General features: G+C 39.1%; 2 protein-coding genes across 2 annotated transcripts; both read right to left on the reverse strand.

Annotated features, from left to right (window-relative positions):
• Positions 1-1638: 1638 nt before the first annotated feature.
• Positions 1639-13891, reverse strand: ckap2l (cytoskeleton associated protein 2-like). The gene is made up of 9 exons (XM_084360366.1): positions 13713-13891; positions 11281-11347; positions 11140-11194; positions 9651-10936; positions 8503-8698; positions 7933-8091; positions 5335-5395; positions 4057-4219; positions 1639-2233 (listed from the first exon to the last, which is right to left on the reverse strand). The coding sequence occupies exons 1-9, from the start codon at positions 13750-13752 to the stop codon at positions 1924-1926; spliced, it is 2337 nt and encodes a 778-aa protein (XP_084216492.1). The 5' UTR covers positions 13753-13891; the 3' UTR covers positions 1639-1923.
• A 2080-nt stretch (positions 13892-15971) lies between these two features.
• LOC311261533 (interleukin-1 beta-like) lies at positions 15972-18593 on the reverse strand. Its single transcript, XM_084360238.1, has 5 exons — positions 18537-18593; positions 18033-18277; positions 17497-17658; positions 16736-16869; positions 15972-16584 (listed from the first exon to the last, which is right to left on the reverse strand). Exons 2-5 carry the CDS (start codon positions 18250-18252, stop codon positions 16339-16341), a joined length of 762 nt encoding a protein of 253 aa, XP_084216364.1. The 5' UTR covers positions 18253-18277; positions 18537-18593; the 3' UTR covers positions 15972-16338.
• Between the last annotated feature and the right edge of the window lie 4086 nt (positions 18594-22679).

Here is a 22679-nt window from a genome sequence, read left to right on the forward strand (position 1 = left end):
GATATGGGCCTATGATTATTCATTACTGATGTGTCTAGATTGCTCTTCTTCAGGAGTGGTTTAATAACTGCAGTTTTCATGGCTTGGGGGAAGACGCCTGAGAGAAGAGACATGTTGACAATCTGGAGCAGATCTGGAGTCATGCAGTCTGAACTTTTTTGAAGAACCCTGCTGGTAAAATATCAAGGCAGCAGGAGGAAGATTTCAAACGTTTTATTATCTCTTGCAGGTTTTTGTCATTCATTGGATATAATTGTGTCATGGTATTAGAGTTGGTTTTAGGTTGACACATGGACAACACACCTCCTGTACCTGGTACGGTGGCACTTACCGCTTGTCAAATTTTCTGAATTTTGGCAGTGAAGATGTTCAGAAGCTACTGGCACATGAGGGTTTCATTAGCCTGTCAACATCAGCAAACAGGACACATGCATTATTATTGTTTTTCGGTGATAATGTCTGAGAAGGACTGCCTTGACTTTTTCAGTTCTAAATTAAAAATGTACAGTCTCTCCTTTATAAGTGTCAAAATGAACCTGGAGATTTGTTTTTCGCCATCTGCGCTCAGCTTTACACACTTGTATAGGAAACATTTTTTTCTAAAATCTAAACTATGCTACAACTAAACCTAGAAACAGCTGGTGCAAGACTACAGAACACTGTATTCAAAAAGTCCTATTGAGATCAAGAGACCCGTAACACACTAATTCAAACAATAACAAATTAATGAAAAAACATCTGCAAGTAGAACTTGGTTTTTCAGTTTAATGGGGCTCTGTGGAACGTCTGTGCTGTGCTGGACATCGGTCGTTAGTTTGCGTAAGCCGACTACTGTATTTCTAAACTAGCGTTAGCTACTCTCTCAGACAAGGCACTCGAGAACATGCGTAAAGTCAAATTTTTTTAGACTGTCAAGGAAAGCTCAACCCATATTCTTCACGAAGAAATCCACAGTCCAGCAGCGTTAAATAACTTAAACACATCGTCCACAGGCTTGTATAGGCAAACGTGAGAGTCGAGGAAGGTCTCATTTTTCACGTTGCGTTACAATCCGTTGAACACTTATTAACTTATTCGTGATTAACACATGTAAAATGCAAGACGTTACACAGAGCACCTTTCATGAGCGTCAAATTTGTTTTGCATTTCATTTCGGTGAGGTAAGTGCAGTTAAAGAAATCAGTTCAGAGTCGGTATGAGGAACATTTAAACGTAATCTTGACTGTGATCTGGTGTCCTGAATATTTTAGCAGCTTAGACAGAATGGCCTGATAATTTACACAGAGGTGGTGACAGCTGCAAGATGTCAGAAGACGGATTAAATGGGTTACTGTCAGGAGCTGATTTTGACTGATGCAACTCTGTTTTTTTCCCTCGTTCTGCCACTTAGTGACACACACAATTTATAGGTGTGGCGAAAACCCTTCTGCTGAGATTTCATGCACATTGCAATATGCATAGTTTCAGTTAGATGCTTACAAAATAAGCCTTGTATTTTCTGTAGCACAATGGTTTGAAATTACCAGTTTGATAAGACACTTGACTTGACAGCCAATACTGACAAATAAAAGATGTGCAGCCTAGTGCAGGAAACAAAGTCCTATGCCTGATAAAGATTAAAAGTACAGTATATATATATAGATTTACAAACGGCCATTTATTTTTACATTGCTATGTACACCACATTATTTAAAGGAATAAAATAATACAGGCAGCAAAGGAATAAAAACATTAAGTTCTCCATAAGCAAGGGAGAGAAATACCTAACTTAATAATAAAACATTTGATGACCTCGGTCAAGTTCCATCCTTACAAAGACAAACCACAAATATACATTCTAATACATTGTTCTTTGTTCACCTGCCAGTGACCGAACATCTGAATTTTGTCTTAACTACATGGTGATGACGTAAGCACCTAAAGCTAAACGCCTTCATCGCAGACTAGCTTGACGAACACTTTGTCTTTAAGTGCTTCGTTCTCTCTGTAGATGTACATCGGCGTGCTGATAGCAGATGGGCTGTTTTCCCCATCCTTCTGTTCTTCACTTCTCTCTTTATCCTCCTCGGAGATCAGGTCATTGTAGGAGGCCACGCAGAGATCATGGTCCTGGAGGGACACAGGGTATCGCAGTGAGGCTCTCTTGATGCGCACTGAGCGTCTAACTGGAGTGAAGAAGCGAACCTCCTGGCCGTTGACCCGTGCCGGTTCCTGCTGTTGACTTGAAAGGCCGCTGAAGGAAAATAAAGGGAAAAAAATCAATGACAATTTTCAATTATCCAGCTTCTGAGAAATAATGACTTTCTAGTCATTATGACCTGACCTAGTGACCACAGCTAGTTCAGGTCAGTGTTTGGACCTTCTCCACAGGACAGACATATCTGGCCATTTCAGTCTCTGCCTTACTTAATTATGTCATGTTTTTAAAAAGGAAGTGACTAACATGTCCATCACTCCCTAAACAATCATTAAATATAACGGCACAAAAAGTACAACTTCCTCATGTTGATATGCACGCACCAGCTAGAACATATTTTTGGTGAGCAGTGTGGGTCATGTCTGGAACATCTCTCTGGACTAATGTGAACTAATGTGAACTAATGTGTTGACTCTCAGAACGACTGTATACAAGCGTCATTCACTTATACTGTTATGAGGGGCTTGAGAGGCTCTTCTTGACAAAACAAGTTGCCCATCATCATTGTCACGTTTTACTTGGGTTGTGCGTGCTTAGTCGTCTAGTCGGTTAAACATTGGTACAGTCTCTGGCGGTCACCAGAAAAACAAGTAGGTTAAACTTTGTTTTTTTTAATGTAGATACTTTTTAACTTTTGGAATTAAACAGTGGAATTATCTTTACTCGTGTTTATCAACCTGACTGCAGCAGCGATCCACAGAGACGACCTGCATTGTCAGGTGTTTATGTACTGTAACGTGAACCACAAATGTTGTTTCTAGAGTAGCAACAGTAATATTTACAACAGTAAAGTCACTGGATAAACTCAATAATAAATCTATGTCTAATGGCGTTAAAATAAATGTTTTCCTGGGGCGCCGTTTAGCTCAGTTCGTTGGCCTCGCTGCAGCGGCCCCGGGTTTGAGTCCTGGCCTGGGGCTCTTTGCTGCGTGTCACTCCCCCTCTCTCTCTCATCCTGTTTCCTATCTATCTTGAGCTGCTCTATATAAATAAATGAATAAATAAATGTTTTCCTGACGCGCCCCAGGACCCGTTGAACTTAACTCTTCCCACACACACCAGTCTGTTTCCCTTTAGTCTTTACAGCCTGCCAGAATGAGGAGGGAGAATGAGACAAACCAGGTTCAAGAATGTTGCTGTCGATTGGCAGAGCCCAGCCAGTCTCTTGAAATTATATTACGCATTTATGGGCCATCCACACCAAGAACAATAACAACATCGACAGTGGCCAACGATATTATTGGGCTCACTTTCAGAGCAATTTGATGAACAGTGACAGCCAATCAGAATCCATCTGAATTTTACAGGGCCATCACTTTGCTTGATTCGGGGACATTTTTCTACAAAATAATGTTGCAGAAATGATTATAATATTTCCAACTGAAGCATGACAACAAATCCGGCGCTATGACTGGTCGAGCTCCTCCTCTTCTTTTGGTTTTTGGCACGCTACAGGCTTATTGGCATATTGCCGCTGCCTCTTCCTATTAGGCACAAGTACTGCTGCACATTTGGTCAAATTCACATAGCGCCACAAGCTTTTTGCATAATTTAGAGTGACAAAGCACACCAGTGTACTTTGTACAAAATGTCAAAATGCGTACCAGCTACACAAAATGTTGGGGTGCCATTGCTCACTAGTTTATGGTTAATGTACAGTAATCTGGCTTTTTAAGGGTGGATAAACACAAATGATCCCACGGTCAAACTCACATGACACTAAAGGGATTATCAGGTGTATCCAGTTTTTTTTTCATTCAGCTCTGGATCACTAACAAATGTGTTTTACTCTTACAAACTGGCTGGCATGAAAAACATTAAATATATTGCTGGAAGTTGTAAAAATGACTCAAACATACCCGGGGGTTGCTGTGATCTTGTACTTTACTACAGATGACTCTCCTTGCTCCCCACAAATGAGGGCTCTGACAGGTTTAGGAGTCATCAGTGGATTGTTGATACTCTCAGGAGTGCTTTCACCTGCTGAAACCTGGTCATCCTCTTTTCCATTTTCATCAGACGCTGACAAAAACATAAAAAGTTAAAATGATGTGGAAAAAAACACTGTATGAATATGCATTATATTTTATTTTGACTGGTAAAAATTACAAATACAATTAACCTTAAAGCTGCAGTAATTGATTTTTTTTTTGCCATCATGCTGTAAACACAACATTGACAAAGTAGTTTTGGTGAACATGTTAGCAAACAGTGGCTTATTTACAAATCTTGCAGATTTCAATTAACATTAGCATTCATTTGGTGTCCTTTATTCACTCTTGTTTTAGGCTTGGTCTCCAACACCTGAGAATAAATTCTTGGGTATTTAGCTGCAAAGTGCTCAACAATATTTACCAGCCAGTGTCTAACTTTGGCTTTCTGCCATTTGCAGATTTGTTTTTTAGAGCTTTATACTGAAAACTACACTGAGCAGAGCACTAAAGGTGACTCAAAACAGTAAAGCTGCCAGCTGTAAATCAAAACAGTAATGTTCAACCTTAGAGTTGTTTATTCACAGTTTTGGAGGCTGTAGTTCATGATGCTGAATTATGTGGTAAACTAAGAGGCATTTATAATAACTAGTCAATACTTTTTCTTATAAATGGGAAAACAGGGTCTCTCATCCATCATCCTCAGACAGAGATAAAGACAGCCCTCATGCTTTCTTCTGCAGAAAGAAAAAAGATTTGGCCAAGTTTAACACTATGTGGTAGTGGTTTGTGTGTTTGACTGTGTTTTATTCTGAAAAGACTGACTTGGCATTTCAAATTCAGGCATGTGGGCTGCCATTACTGTGAGTAAAGATTTGATTGGAGACAAATACCTAACAGTATCGCATCTAACTAATGCTAAAACAAAGAGATGCAAACATGAAACCAAAATACATAAAACAGAGATTTCTCCCATTGTGTTTTTGTTGTTTTATGTCACAAAAAGTGAGATCTTAATTTTGAATTTATAGCTACCATGTCTGCACAGGGGCAGACAAATGTAGCACAATTTATTGCATGAACAGGACCATGATAATCAGCTGCATACAGTATAAAGCAAAGAGTGACTGAGGTGTGCAACACCGTATATGATATCTTCGTACACTGTACCACTGTGGTTACAAACAAGACATGCATGATTACTACCTTGGATCTCGTCCTTTTTCTTCAGAATCTCGAACACCACAGTCCGCAGCTCGTCCACAGGCTAGAATGAAATAGAAGGGCAGAAACAGAGAGTTATTATTATGAGTGTGTCTGGGAAATCAAGCTATCAGGGACAATATCAACCAGCATAGCTCAATGATCATTAAAATGTAGCTTCTTTTACATACAAATGAAAATCCTGAACTTTTAAACATTCATAACCGCAAAGAACCTTAACCTCGTGACATTTTCCAAGTCACTGTTTCATTATGAGACAGTGACTTACAGGAAAATGTCACAAGGTTAAGATAAGATCTCCCACGAAAAGAAAATTGGCCTCGGGTATGTATTGCTCCATGGGGCTGTGATTGCACCATAATAAAAGACGTGTTGTCTGTCACTGTAACAGTTTACATGTTTCATACTGCAGAATGGAGGACGTTTTTTGGGTTGGATAATACACACCTTCTAACATATGAGAAGTTATTCATAAAACATTTCCTGCAGAGTGATGAAACGTCACAGAAACGGGCCATTGTCCATAACTTGGAAATCTTATATTGAAAAGATAAATAGTTGTCGTATAGTCTGTTGTTGTATAGTCTGTCCTCTTTCCAGGTCTTCATAGTGGAAAAGATGTCATGCGGTTCAGGCTCTGTTTGGCAACACTTGAAGATGCTCAATGTCCTCATGGATGCATATTCTTCTTAATTCATCATCATGACTATCATCCAAATCAAGGGTTGAGGGATTGACAATTTAGTATGCTGTACAGATCATGGAGCCAACTTTTGTGAAAGGGGTTGTTCTGATACCGATACCAGTATTGAATGCCTCCTGATAATAACAAAAATGCTTATTATTTAACTGAGATTTAACAGCACAAGTAGTCAATATCCATAAATGGAAATATAAATATTAATACACTCATACAGATTCAATCTTGTCAATTCAACCCTTGTAGTAACTATGTTTTCCTCACAGCAGAAGATCATCTCAGATAAGTTTTGTTTCCTCTCTGACTCTCAGAGGCACAATGAAATTGAGACCCTGTCAGCTATTAGAGCTGGCCGGCATTTTGCAGTCAAACTCCTGGCATTTCCTTTCACTGATGATAAAGACTGAGCTGTCAGGCACTGAGAGGTAATGCGACATCTGGTATTGGTGCTTGAACTGCTCATGGCTTACAGCTACATTGGATGTTTTTGTTGGATGCTGTCACTCTTATTATAAATCAACTGCTTAAATAACAAAAGTCTGATTTTTTATTTGACCAGCAATTTGTCCTTATATGAAACTTCTGTAGTTGATACCAATGACCAAAATTTTTTTTTCAGATTATATTACTATCTTTACATATCCTACATATGGATATAGTGATGCCGTTTTTTGTCACTATGATGCTCCAAAAATTCACACGTATGCACAAATCTATAATTGTGCGCACACATTAACGAACACAAAATCTGGGATGGGTTCCTATTGCCTCTTACAGTATGTCTGTGGTCTATTAACAAAAAGCAAACCTCTGAAGTACAGAACAGCCTTGCAACCGAGTATCACAGGTTAGTGATGTAAATTAAGTCCTCTAAAATGGACATTTTATACTGTAATAGTGATATAATGTATATCATGACATTAGGAATGGGCAAAATAGATACAGTCTCCTTTCTTTTATGTAATATAACACTGAGTCGCTGTTTATGGAGAAAATAAGCAGATGGGAGTGTTTGTGGCTCAGCCAGTGAATGAAATAAACTCTCATGATCAGTGACTTGCAACATGTCAAACAGTAGCCTAATACACCAGACATATTAATGAATTGGCTGTCTGATACTACACTTATTAGGCAGATAAATATTTCAGAGTTTACAAAACCTAAAAGAGATATACTGGCTGATACTTGTGGCCAAAGTCACGTACTGAGCGGGACAGTTTCCAGTTCCATGGCGTCACTGTTTCCAAATAACCTCAAGTATATATTTGTCATTCCTTTACTGATAATTCATTTTTCAACTGACACGCGATGTCAGCCCAAGTGATTCATCGGACGGCTCACTTATGCCCATCATCTTGTCCTTTTGCAAAGCCCTACAGATCATAGTACATTTCCTGAAAATTCATCAAACCGAAGCAATTGTAAATGTGATACTGCTTGAAGCCAGGTCTCACTGATTTGTAAATGTACCCACAAGAGCCCCCTATCAACTTGAGTCCTCTAATTAAAAGGTGGGGATTTTAACATCTTTAAGTAGAAATATGGAGCTTTTTTTCTATGACTGAGTGTCAATTTTGTTTAGCTTGTGGACACACATGCACATACACATACACATACATAGCCAAGCATTGACATACTGCACATTCCTCCCAGAGGTTTAATACTGGACAACTAACACACCAAAATATGCAGCAATCAGCATCAAAGACATGGGAGAAGTAGACTGCAAGCAACTAATCATGCATGTAAACAATGCTAGATCTAAGATATTTAAAAATAAATACATACATATATTAATATAACTGCTGTTTCTTTACAAGAAAACTCCAAACCTCTTATGTAAAAAAAAGTCTCAAGTTTGAATATCACAGATGTCTTACCTCCAACACAACACGAACAGCCTCTTCAAACATGGGCAGGACATCCAGGTTGCCCTCCTGCTCCATCAGGCGGGCCTGACAGATCCAGTATTTGGCAAACTTCTGGGATACTGCTGGCAGCCTTGAGAGAACCTCCTTCACCTGCTCTGGAGGGAAACCCTGTGGGGACAATACATACACACTTATAGACAGCAAGAAAGGATATCAGTATGCTAGAACGAAAGTTTATAGAATGATTGAACCACATGTAAACCTGACACACCTTCAACGTTAGCGGTGGGTGATCTGCCCAAAAAATAATATCATGATCTATTTAATCACATTGACGATCCAGGATCTAAATTGCAATGTTTTCACTCAATTTTGAAATGACTTACTTAAATGATTATCATGTCTCATTCCAACAATGTTGTACAAACATGTTCTTTTTGGGTACACCTCCCCATAAAAAAAGATGTCCAAATTACAAACTATGTCCAACAAATGACTTCAGTAAAATTTAATAACCAGTGGGAAATGACATCAAGTCAAAAGGCCTTAAAAAACAAACCAACATTCCACGGCATATACCTCGCCAAGCAATTTCATGCAATCAGCCAGGGATCTGTCCACAGCAGCAATAAGGGAGTGGGCCTCATCTTCATCCTTCATGGTGGCCCAGAATGGCTGGGGTACGGCAACAGTGCGCCTCACCTGAGGTTTCACTGGCATTGAAGGACGCTTGTAAGAAATGCCCTTGGCTTCCCGCCATTCTTGTAGTTTTCTCCTTGATACCAAATAATAGAGCAGAGGGTGTAGTTTTATGTTAACATTTATTTTACTTTTTTTTTTTTATTACTTTATTGGACAGCACAGCAGAGAAATGCGGGAAATGGGAGGAAATGAAGATAAATGACATTGGTCATCGGATGAAAAACGGGGGTTGACGCCCTTTCCATGGTATTGTGGGTGAATAACCCTTGGTTTCTACTTAACAGTTCTAACAGTTGTTTTTACTGTGCTTTTTAGCAAACACATGCAAAGATGTGAGAGAAGATTCAAATATTGTAAGTGAACATTTTGAATATTGATATGGATCACTAATATTTTTGAGTGCCATGTTTTGCTTTAATTTGCTGCTACACCAGCTTCATAGGCCAGACTAATGTGTGTGCATCTTAATCACCATCAACCAAATGTTAATTATCATGAGCTCAGATTGGGTCAGGGCACAAACTGATTGGGACATCTGCACGGGGACACTTATAAGTATTGTGAAATAAACTCATTCAGTTGAGGTAGGTCTGAAAGCTAAACTGAACTACTGTAAAACATGACCTGAATTTCCTGTTTGTCATTTCTGTATTGTCATCAGAAACCATCTGTCACAACAAACTGTGGTGTAGATTATGGGTGAAACCAGTCCCTGTGGTATACCCGAGTGGTATTAAACCATGAAAGTATAGTCCGTATATGCCCTGACATTCGATTAGACAAACTATCCTACATGTTTCAACTTTTTCAACTCCCTATTTAATTATGTTATCAGGGAATAATACACCGTCTTTACACTTTGTCTTTGACTTTAATCAAAACTTGGCATGAAATACTTGTCTTTCATTTCTTTTATTAGATTTTTTTTGCTTAAAAAATATAAATGGATGCTGGAAATGTAAAGATTCAAAGGTGGTGGTGGTATCAAAGTTTCATGCTTTACATTTAGTGCGAGTTGTACTTACATTCTTTCCTCCTGGGCAGCAGTCACTTTCTTTCCTTCGGTCTGGGGAATGACCCTGACTGGGACCTTTGTCGTCTTGACGTCCATGGCCTGGCCTGTAAGTCTGATAGTCCTAGTAGGCTGGGGCACTGTCTGTGACATCACTGGAGCACCTGTTTTTTTTATACCTGTGTGTGGTTGAGGGGCATTTGCTGAGCCATGTCCCCTCTTGCCACCTGTGTCTTTACATGTTTTGGTTTTCCCTCCCAGCTCAGCCACAGCAGCTGGCCTAACCCCGCCGACCATTCTGGAAATGCACCTGCTCGCTGGTCCCGAGGACATTTGGGAGGCAACATTGAAATGTGGGCCATTTTTATGTCCTTCACCCTCAGATCTCTGCTTTGTGGACCTGTCTATGGGTTGCCCAGATGATTTATTAGTTTTTGACATCCTTACTCTCTCCTCTGGCTTAATAGGTGCTGCTGTGCACTTGGAGGAGCTGGATGTTGATTTCAGTCCACTTGACAGTTGACTCTTACAAGATGGCTGAGAATGTTTACCCAAAAGTAGTTTAGAGTTAGTTTTGTTCCGATCTTGAACTTTAATCCCAGCTCTTGCGGTCGAAGAAACAGTTGTCCTCTCATTGACAGGGTTGTTTTGAGCAGTGGTAGGTAACGTTTTCCTCTGAGCCACGGAAGACCTCTTGGAAACAAAGACTGATGAAGAGGTGCTGGATCGCACCCTGTTTGCAACAGAAGTAGTAGAAGTGGTGGTGGTGGTATCACCTGCAGTGGCAGAGGTGTGTGTTAAGTTTTGACTGTTTCTTGGCTGGGTCACTGCAGGAATGAGTCCCGTTTTTGTTTTAACAATAGGGCCGAGACTCATCCTGGCACTGAGTGTTTTCACTGGACATGTCCAGTTAGCACTTGAGGTACTACTGAATCTGCTGTTTGATTTTGTCACATCTGTACGAGCTGCATTTGAAGAGGCTCTGCCTGAAGATTGTATTCCTGTGTTCGGCTGCTTTTTGAGAAGGCTGGCTGTATTCTGGTTGGCTTTAGAGGACTTGACAGTGTACATTCTTGTGAGCACAGGGTTAAGTTTTGGCTGTGCTTGACCACTGGTTGCAGATGGACGACTGGTATTCTGCTGTCCAGTCAATACGCTGCTTTTAACATTCACTTTATTATTTATACCAAATACTCTTCTGGCAGGGGGAATTGAGGATCCAGCTGTCAGAGTTGGAGCTTTTGTGCTTTCATAGTGACGTCTCTCTGCTGGAGCCTCATTCTCTTTTCCCTGCCCAACCTGCGAAAACAAAAACATGCATTGGAAAAATAGTGACCTACTTCTACCCTGGCTCCAGAGCTCTGAGTAACAACCATTAGTATTGGTTAGTAAGTGAAGTATGAGGAATCCAGTCTAGCTATCAGTATCACACCAAATAAAAGTCATTGTTTTAAAATTGTTTTTCTAATGCTCAATTACTCCAAATAATGGTTCCTACGAACCTTTTGTGCAGACGTCACAGGCTTTTTACCCCGACAGTCATCATGGATGTATTGCCTGAGAAGTACAATTTAGTGTATTAATTTACTCTGGATATAATGAACAACATCATTAATCATCATGCATGGAATTTTTTTTCTTACTTTGGGTTGGGCTGTTTCAGCTTTCCTTTTGCTGCCAAGTATTCCATCAGCTTCTGCTTACGTAACTCTGTGACAGCAAATAACACAGAAATTTAGTAGCACTGGTTCCATGAGTTGTATATTCATAAATGTGTCAGCATACATAAAAATAAATGCAGATTACATTAAAAGATTTGGATCCTATTTTTAGTTTAACTTCAGATTAAGAAATCACAACACAATTTACAAATATAGTTTATTTATCAGAGGCAACACATGAACTACAGTTCAGTTCTGCTTATTTAAGTGAAAAATAAATAAATAAATAAGCTCCAACAGTCAACAGTTCAATTGTCTACTGAACTGAGAAGAACAGAATAGAGAAAGTGAATATTAACTTTCATTTGACTGTAACAGCAGCAGGTGAGTCATCTTAAATGACTCTCTGCTTTCACCATCATCCACGATATCACCCCTCGTGGATGTAGGTGACTTCTCAAATGTCTGAATAGTACATAGACGATTTCCACAGAAAAATACTGACATCTGGCTGCAGGTTTTGTGAAACATTTTACTCTTGTGTCTACGTACTAGAGCTTAAATGACTAGTTGATAGACTAGAAAATATTTACAGCACCTTTGACAACTGATCAGTATTTCAAACCTAAAATGTACCGGGTCCAGCTTTAGAAAATGTGAATTCTAAGTGCTGTATCGTAGGCAAACGGACTTCAGTTTCTTGAAGACGTTTCATCTCTCAACAAAGAAGCTTCTTCAGTTCTAACTAACTGAAGGGGAGTTGCAAGCTTTTACGTTTTTACGAGTTGTTAAGGACACGTGTAAGCTCTGAGTTTTCAAACCATCTGTTTTCTCTGGCCAAGATGTTTACATTGTTGTCCTCAAAGGAAGGATTTTTCTCCTTCAGATGTGGGTGGACAGCAGAGTCTTGACCTGAGGAGTTGGCCCTCCTGTGTTGCGCCATTCGTTTATGGAGAGGTTGTTTTGTCTCCCCAATGTACAAATCTGTGCAGTCCTGGTTGCATTTACACAGCATAAACTACATTACTCTGTTTATGACTGGGTGTTTTGTCCATAGGATGGACAAGTTTCTGTCTCAGCGTGTTGGTAGGCATGAAGAAGCCTCTTGGATGAGAGGTGAAATTCAAGAAACTGAAACAAGTCCAGTTGCCTGCAATACAGTACTTTGAATTACCTTGACCTGGATGACTGAGAACCCTCATCAGGTGTGTTTTCTGCTTTTACTTGTGTAATGACGGGGGAAAAATCCTTGAGTTTAGGACACTTGGCATTTTGTACAGTTTATGGCCCAACAATTAATATAGAAAATGACAAGCAGGATAATCTCCAGTGTCCAGTGCCGTCCTTTGTCATGAGGAACGCCTACTAACCTGTCTTTTCATTCATACTTTTAAACATGAACTAAAAACATATCTGTTCAGTGTGGCTTTTATGTAGTGTATTATATTTTTTTATGGTTTTAATTTATGTACTTATATTAATTTATTTTGTCTGTATCATAGCCCTATATTCATTTCACTATAATTTATATTTTATTTACATTTTACCGTTGTTATTATAATTCTTATGTTATATTTATAAACCTTTTTAAATCAACTTTTACAGGCAATATTCTATTTGTATTGCTTATCTTTTAATATTTTAACAATTAATCTTATTGCAAAAGTTGTGGATTTGTCTCTAAACCTGTTTTTATACCACGTTTTTTCAATCACTTGAAAAGCCCTTTGAATTGCATTTTAATTTGTTTGAAAGGTGCTATATAAATGAAGTTTGTTTGTTATTTATTGATTGATTGATTGATTGATTGATTGTTTATGTAAAATCCTGTCAAATATTCAGGACTAAATTCAAGCCTAGAAGAGCATGTTTTTAACTATAAATAAACACCCCCTTCTTATATGTCATCAAGATAGCGATACTGAACGGGACGTGGAGAGTGTTGAATTCATGCATTGTTTGCAGCGCATTAAAGATGTAACTGTCATCACTGGCGTGTAGTGTTTATTCACAAATTAACAATATTAATGAGGCTAATGGAAAAGTAAGCAGGCATAGCAGACAGTAAAGTAGTATCACGGCATTGTTTATTCCGCCTCATTTCTCATCCTTTATCATACAAGTGCAGCATCAGAAGAGGGGAGCCCAGACTCGCACTGTAACGCCAACTAGCTAGTGTTTACGTTGAGGTAACTAAATTAACGTTAAACTATGGTAAAGCCTTTTCACGGTGGTCCGTCAAACACAGATTTGAAGTTAAGTTACCAAACCAATATCGTTATTCATTTAGCTAAACATAAAAATGTCTCCTCTTTGTTACTAACGTATAACTAGCGTTAGCATGGTTGTAGCTAACAACCATCTACGCTAGCATAACCTAACTAGCTTTTATGCAATTGCCCAAGCTCGCTAACCTTTTCTGGAAGGTATCGATACGGTCTCTCCTTCTTCCATCTTTATGAGAGATCAGTTTCTTCGCTCGACTTTATCCAGAATAGTGATAAAAACACTCAAATGCCTAGTTTAGCTTGTTGTGGAAGTTAACGATACGTTAACGGCTTCATAACAACTGCGCTCGCGCATCCGGGTTTGAAATTACCGGGAGTGGACGCCTTCTCTCCTCTGATTGGATGATTTGAAATTTCGAAAAATCAGCACGCATGCGCGAAGACACCGCGCTGATTGGACCAGTGAATGTAAACAAAAAGTACAGCCAGGCATGTATTATGGATGCACCAGTGCTAAAGTATATTAGATCAACTTTTGCTCGAGCTGTTAGTTAAAAAAATATGTCTAAAATTATATAATTACGCAGACTGATGCTTATGTAAACTAAATGCCTATGAAGTATAGCAGTGTAACTGGATTTTTCTATAGTGATGGAGATCCTTTAAAGGGGCACTATGTAGTTTTGGAGAATAATTCTGAACTCAGAATTACTTATTTACAATATTAATGAGATAATAATACAAACTCAGAAATATTTATCTTTTCCGTAACTGAATAAACAAGCTGTTCTCAGAGGATACATCCCTGTGCCATGTTTAAAAGGGGATCATCCCTATGTTCCCCGCTTTGTATGTGACCGGGGAACATAGGACCCTTTTTCTAAAAAAAAAAGGGTCCCATGTTCCCTGCTGTTCACCAAAAGGGTCCTATGTTCCTCGCTGTGTATGTGACCGGGGAACATATAAAAAGGGTCCTATGTTCCCCGCTGTTAGGGTTAGGGTTAGGGATAGGGTTCCCCGATCGGGGAACATAGGACCCGGGGAACATAGGTACGCTCCCTTTTAAAAGTGTCCTCATCTCTGCACCACTTGTCCGTAACGTAGCTTTGTTCAGCCTCATATTCATAAAACAATGTTGGTCGACTACCTTAAGAAGCTAACCTAAGACACTTGTGCATAAAAATGGCACATCTGAGAGAAACAGCGGCCCACAGGAAAAGAAACACTGCTGCCACAAAATTAAAGTAAAGAGTGTTTTGGGTTCGCCAAACCAGTTTAATAAGAAATTAAACATGGGGATGTAATGTTAGTGCACTGAGCAACAACATGCTTCTTTTCATTTCCTCTCCCCACATATCACAAACAACAACAACTCTTGCCCTATGTCAACTTTGAGGGGACACGCCTCTTAATTGTGCTCTCTGGTGGGGAGTCTTTTAAAGCACGATGTTACGATGGTTAGGGATTAGTAGTCCATGGCTGTCAGCCATCAGCCCAACCCTAGTATATGCTTATTTATTGTCTAACTTTAGGCTAACTTATTCCAGTTATTATGATGCAAACCACTTATTTTCTCTGGCTGACCAACCACTGCTGGGTGAACGAGTCACTAAGTGTGTGCCGCTTGTGATATTTTCAAGGAAAGTCGCCGCTGACACCCAGTGTACATCTTTGGTATTACAGCAAATGCAAGGGCTTTCATCAGTGGGCCATAGGCTCAATCATCAGCCCTTTTCACGCAGAGACTCAGCATTATCTCTGCAGCGGAGGTTCGCCAATTCTCCGCCATTGTTTGTTCACACAGGACCAAGCAGCTCCGGCGTAAAGCCGCACCAGTGTTTTAGTTCATACAGCAAGCCGGTAACAGGTATCCAAAAGAGGTGTGACGGTACACGTCATGATGATGACGTCTGTGTGTTTTTTTCATCGTGTTTCCCCCGGTGTCCTGTTAATCTAAACATGTACCCACTGACTGTTTATAATCATATGGATGCTGTTATAATGTGTTGTGATTGAGATCCTGACCCACCATGCATCCTGGAAAGTGACAAAGCTATGTTTTTCACTCTAAATTACATAATTACATAATCGCCATCAGTAAACAGGACGCTATCTGACTCTTACCACTCCCTAGGAGGGAGGCTGTTTTCTGGGGGAAAGTTCACTGAAGTCTCGGTCGGGAGGGCTGACCGTCGCGGTGACTTTTTTTGACACAGTTACTACAACAACTCAATAGTGGAAGGAGACAAACACTTGGTGAGTTAAAGGATTTTGCCAGGGACAGACGCTGTCTTCAGGCCAAAATCTGTTTAAGGATACTGAGTTTAGAATTGAGCTGCACAGCTAATGTGTGATGTCATTTATCCAAGTTTGAGTTGTGTCATTTACCAACTCCTGAGTGAGCATATAAAACACAAATCCAAACACTGTAAGTCAGATGGCTTTATTAAAGATTCACTTCATTTTAGATAGTAATATTGTTAGTAAGCAGATTAACAAATAAATAAATATGTTAAGATGATGCATAAATAGATAAATACATTAATAGATAATAGCAATGACAGTTTTTTTTGTCATTCAGCAAAATAAATAAACAAGGTGTTCACCAGACAGCACAACAATGCCCCCTTGTGGTGATACTTGACTATGTCAATACAATAGCATTTCACTTTCTGTACTTAGTACATACAGTAAATTGACTCTCTGTAAAACTTGCAGAAGTGGTCTTAGCAATCAGTGGTGGTGCTTTTTAAAAACAAAATACATCTTGGTTCCTGACTTTGAAATGAAGAATATCTGAAGTGCACCATAGTTAACACTCTCCACCGTCCACTTCCTGATTTGGTTGCAGGAATTTGAAGATCCGGTGGCGTCTGGTGGTCTCCTGGCACATTTCTACCGGCTTGTTGTTTTCCTCTGCTGTGCTGATGTACCAGCTGTTGTAGGGAACAGACACAAGAGTGCTGTTGTTCAGCCCGGTGACATGTTTGTAGAAGAGAAATCGCACCATGTCGCTGCCCGGGGTGATGCTCAACAGACTGTCTTTGTCGTCCACCGCCTGAGGTGTGAAAATATAAATGTCAGAAGGTTTGACTATCACACCTGACAGCTCATATCAAAAGTGAATTAACAGGTAGTTAAGGTAATCAGTTTCACTTCGAGAAATGTGGCACATGGGATTCAGTTTAATATTTATGTGAGAGTTTTACCTCCAGATGCAAGGTTGGCTCGTCACCTTCCTTGTGACAAGACAGGTAAAGATTTGTGTCCTTGATGCACAGAGTCACAGTTACGGCCTCAGCACTGGGTGTAGGGGGCAGGTAGGTCGCCATGTTCAGTTGAACTGAGGAGAGAACAGAGGATACAGGTAAGACAGTATCTCAGAAAGATGCTACAAATGTGCATTTCGCTGAGGAAACATTTGGATTTGTGCAACAGAGCTAAAGCAAGATCAAACAGATGCACTCGAGGTTAGAAAATTTGTATCCAAGTCATCAAATCAGGACCTAGTGCAGGGATGAAAGGGAACTAAGTACACTTAGCCAAGTGGTGTACTTATTTACAAATCTGAGGTACCTCTTTTTTCATTCAGTAATTCATACTTCTATTCCACTACATTTATAAGGGAAACATTGTAACTCTTACTCCACTACCTTTATTTTACATGTATTGTCAGCAGTTACTGTACTAACTAAGCTTTTACACACAATAAGCATTTAACAAGCTTATAAAATGATAGCACTTAGTTAAAGATTAAAGTAGTGTTTTCTGAGGCTTTTGGCTTGTTACCTCGATCCAGACTTAAAGAATTCAGTACTGGAGGCAACACTTCATTTTGGTGTGGAAGAATGTTGTAAAATAATACCTTTAAACAGCTTCAGCTAAAATATCACACCCGTCAGCCCGCAATGAAAATATCTGCCATGACACAGAGAATGATTTTCAAAACCGATCTGTCACATGAAATTACCTTGACAGTTTCCAGTGCCTCCCTGCAGCATCACCGCGTGGAGCTCCATGCTGTTTGGTACTCGGACTAAGTGCCTCTGCTCGCTGTCCATCACGCTGTACAGGTTCTGGAACTTGTATTTGTACTGAGCCGGTGTAGCAGTGCGCTCGAACACAATTCGCTCTGAGGGCAAAAGAAGCACACCTTATCAGTTGTGTGTTTGCTATGATTATCATCTTCTTTCAAGCAGGAATTGCAACTACAGCCACAGACTTGGTCTCTTCCTGCACGAGTGAGTCTTGAATGCATACACATCATTTAGTGCTGTTTATCAACATCTTTAACGACCCACTGCAGAAATCACAGGTGTTACAGTTAGCTGGACTGGTTTCCAGTTACAAAAAATGATAAACACTCCCTATCTGAAGATAAGCCAACAAGATCTGAAAGCAAACTGTTCACTCCCTGTCAGTAAGTCACTTCCAACAGTCCCCAAGGGAGGAGAGCATTTAGTTTTTACATATATAGATCGATTCAGTAGCTTTTTTTGTGGTTACCTTCTACTGCGCTCTCCAGCAACATGTTGAGCAGGTTTTCATCTGTGAACTCAGTGCTCCGTGGTGACTCCGACACGTTGCCCTTTAACCTCTCCATGGCGATGATCAGGTTTACCACGCGCTTCATTGTGAGGGGATGGTGGGTAATCTCCAAGTCCAGCCCGTTGGGCTTCTTGGGGCTCCACATCTCGCTCACGTTGCATGTCATCTCGGATTCCATTTTCTTTTTCTAAATTGAGAAAGATCTGCGGGAAGACAGACAGCAATCTCCAGTGTCACTCAATCAGAAAACGTTTAGGGAAAGACAGCTGGATTTCTAGGTTCACCTGTCTTTTTATTGGCTTTTTTATTTTTATTTTTATTTATTTCCCTTGAATGAAATTATTTACAAAGGCTAGAGTAGAGTACATTCAATAAACTAATGTACCTTATTAAAGTGTATCAAAGCAAAGCAAATACAAAATCTGTTAAAAAATATATGACAAGAAAAGAAAGCCAGTTTACCTGTGAAGGTCAGCAGATCAGAAGTTGTCTTAGTGTGTTTGGTTTTCCCAGCAGTTGTTCTGTCAGTGTTGTTCTGCCTGCCTGTGCCGACCTGCAGAGCTTTTATACACAAGTCACAGCGGTCAAGGGAATTTACCGCTCAGACAGGAAGTGGGATGGTCTCTACTGCTGTGCTCACTGTCACTCGCTGGGATGATGAAATACTGTACTTACTTGCTGCCGTAATGCACGCAGTGTTTGATTGTGAAACACACCTGTAGATGCACTGAGGTAGATAATGAGTGTTACATACCCTGTTTAGGTATGAGAGATTATATATATATATTTTTTGCATTTAGCTTTCCAGAACCACTCAGAACTAAAATCCCAAATCATAAAAACAGATTCAATAAACTGCGTTTTATGATAATGTTTATACTTTTTTTTTAAAATTAATATAGACATTAATTTTGCACTGGAGGAGACATACACAAACACCTTTAATGATCTATTATCAATATTATTTTACTTTATTTTCTTTTTCCTTTCTTGTAGGTCTGTCCAGTTACCTTGACAGTGTTTTAATTGAAAGGGTTCTCAGTCAACCTGTACATAGGCATTAATAAAGCGATGTAAAGCATTTTCAAATATGCAGGTTCATTTATATACGTATAGGTGTGGCCATGTATATTTGAATATGTGAATATAGTTATAGTATAGCTTGTTTTTGTTTGTTTTTTCAAATTTTTTTTGTTCTGTTCGTTTTGATTTTTGTATCACTAGGTGTGTAAAATATGAATGAAAAGTTGTACAAACACAAAAGATACCTCCTAGCTGCACTGAAATGTGAATTTAACGCAATTAAAGGTATAAAAAAAAATAAAACTGTGGTAGAACAGAGTCATGATGGAGCCACAACCATTAAAAGAGTTCATTTTCCAAGAAAGTGAAGAAGTTGTTGCGCTTTCTCACAAACAGATTCAACATTTGATTCCCAATGGTAGATTCTCTCTATAACTTTTTCCAGATATTTTCAATTGTGATTGAACAGCTCTGAGCTGCATGACGGCAGATGACTGATTGACTGTCTGATTGGGGTCATCAAACAGTCATCAGTCAATGGGTCATATGTGTGGTATTAAACTCCTCATCTAACTAAGCATATTTACAAAAAGGTTTAACCACCGGAGGAGTGCTTAGACTTTAGACTTTTATTTATCCCACATTGGGGAAATGTACTCGTTACAGCAGCAGGTAGACAGACATACAATAAATACACAAGCAGGTAGACAGACATCCAATATGTACAGGGGACATAAAAACAAGCAGACTTAAAATACTAAAAAGGATTTAAATCTGCTGTACTGCTGTACCTTACAGTTACCTTACAGTTACACACCTTACAGAAACACACTGTAGTTGTGAGGTCGGTCCAATCTGATTTTAAATCATAGTAAAAAAGAGAAATATGTTTGTCAGCAAGAACATTTGGCCAAATGCTGAGAAGACGAAGTGTTTTAAACATTATAAAGAAAGCATCCTGTACCCCTCTATTCAAACTCTAATAATAATATCTAAAAATATGGTTGAAGATACATTGTGGTTTGTCACAGCTGGCTAAAAATGGTCTGAAATACTAAATACTAATACTAAAAGATACACGTCATCTGTAAATGTGTAAAAACTCATTACATGATAGGCACATTTCCTTTTCTACTATTTCCCAATTTCTCTCACGTCTTTGACCAGGCCATTGGGAGTTTTGTGGTTCTTTTGATGTGGAAAAATTCCACCAGCCATCGTAGGATTGCTTGTTGTTTAGAGTTACACAACAGCGGCTAAATCTCATATTTCTTCACTTCCCTGTGATGCAAGGAAGAAGCTACGTCACCTAAATCTCTGGCTGGATCTAGCTTACTTTCAGTTGACGCTGTCTGGAGGGGGAGGGGCCATAGTAACAAACAGTCTGTGACCTCTATCCCATACACTGAATGTGTATAATATAATAGTACAGTACAGTATAAAAGTACAGCCGAGGTATTTAAAAAAAAAAAGTTTTTTAAGTGTCTGAACTCCAAAGGTGAACAGCCTTCAATGTGATATATATGCTTTTTATAGTCGTTGTAGATTTAATCACATTAATTTTACTCTGTTTCAGCAGGAAATTCACACAGTATTAATACTGCTTTGAAGGGAGACATCTTGTATCCAGCAGTCTATAAGTCTATAAACAAAAGGAAATCTATATTTCTAAAGTTTTCCAGAGGGACAAGGTACAGATACAATTTTAAGAGTTTTAAACTAGGTTATTGAACCGTTTTGTGGAAATATCACAGCAGATACAAATTATTATTTAAAGAGAGAGCAGTGTTTTTGTTTTTTACTTTTTTTTTTCAAATTGTGTATATGTATATATGTATATATATATATATATATATATATATAATGTAGCACAGAGGCTGAAGACAATATGAAACATTATCACAACAGTTCTAGATATTCTTTTTCTTAAAATATATTTTATTGGTATTCAGTGTGAACCAGGAAACCAAAAAACAACAGCATCCATTAAGTCTACATTGAAATTGGTCAAATATAAACAAAAAGACATTTCTCTTTATTTCTCACAACACCTTTCCAGGAAAGACACCAGGTACAAGAAAAAACTGGTGTTGGGAGACAGAGACAGAGAGAATAATTTAATCTAGAAAGAATTAAAGCAAAAGTCTTGACATTTTGGTAAATGCAAATGAGGAAACAGCCAGCCTCGCTCAGTCTAGCGTAAAAAACAAATTTGCCTACCAGCGCCTCTATAGCTCATTATCTTAAGCGTATTTGCACGTTAAATCTTATTTGTTTAGTTTGTAGAAAAACAAACAAACACATAACAAAGACAATTCAGTGTTTTAAGGACGATGACATGCTAGTTTAAGTTTGATGCTATAGGCAGAGTTTGTTTCCTTTGAAAGCTACCTGTTTCCCTGTGTTCCGGATGCCTGATGCCTAAAACTTTTCTGTCGCCATCGTCTGTAACCACAAGACCTTTAACTCTTAATTCCTATTCCATTTTTGTTCATTCAAGTGTTGTCTTCTACTTTATTCTTTATAAATCCTATGTCTTTTTATACTTTCTTGTCTTAAAGGTCCTATCTGTAAGAAAAGTTGATTTTTGACTCTCATTCCCAACTCGTCAAATATAGGCTACTCATTTTACACTGGTCAAAAATCCCACTTAAACCCGCTAAGATCAGGCTTTTGTGCACAATCGGAATGTGTAAGCTCGGCATTTACACCCGGGTCGATTGACTCTGAAGTAGACACAGGTTTTTATCACCTCGGCTCGGCTTTGATCTAAACGTAAGACCCGGGTGAACGCACTAAATTCCGCCGTGGATTCTCTTCTGTTACAACTGTTTCCGGCGCATTCGTGATGTGAAACGTGACGTCAGTGACGTACAATGTAGCGCTTCAAATACACATCACAGACAGGCTGCCTTTAATAGGGGATTTTTAGCGGATTGACCCGCATTTTCAAATTGTGTAGACCCGCTAATTTTGGTGGAAAAGCAGTAATAATGATGCTTTGGGATTGTAGGATAGGTCGGCCAGCATCCCTATGTGTCAGTATTTGACGAATTGGGAATGAGAGTCAAAAATCAACAAACTACAAATAGGACCTTTAATGATTTTGAAGTCTTGTATTTGAACTGCCCTGCTGCAGTGGATGGTCGGATGTTGTGATCAAGACAAAACAGTCCAGATTTTCCAGCCTTTTCCCCAATGTTTATTTCAAAAACAAAAAAGGCTTGAATGTCATTGCTTTGACATTTTTTCTTTTCTTTTTATGGTATTAAGAGCAGAAGTAAGCTTTGAACTCAATCCATATGTTTCTAAAGGCAAAAGCAAAAGCTTCTCTTTTAGAAATGTTTGTTTTTATAATAAACTTTGGGGCAAAGGCTGGAAAATCTGGACAGTTTCATCTTGATCACAACATCTGATCATCTAGTGCAGCCTGATCGTCTGAAAAATAGTGAAAAGATGGATTGAATGGTGTGTGTGTGTGTGTGTGTGTGTGTGTGTGTGTGCGTGCGTGCGAGCATGTGTGTGTGTGTCTTCAGTAAATATAATAGTTGGGGTGTGTTGAAACCACACGTTCTTCCTCCG

The sequence above is a fragment of the Pagrus pagrus genome (genome assembly GCF_965226575.1).
Source record: "Pagrus pagrus genome assembly, chromosome: 8".
NCBI classification, from domain to species: domain Eukaryota; kingdom Metazoa; phylum Chordata; class Actinopteri; order Spariformes; family Sparidae; genus Pagrus; species Pagrus pagrus.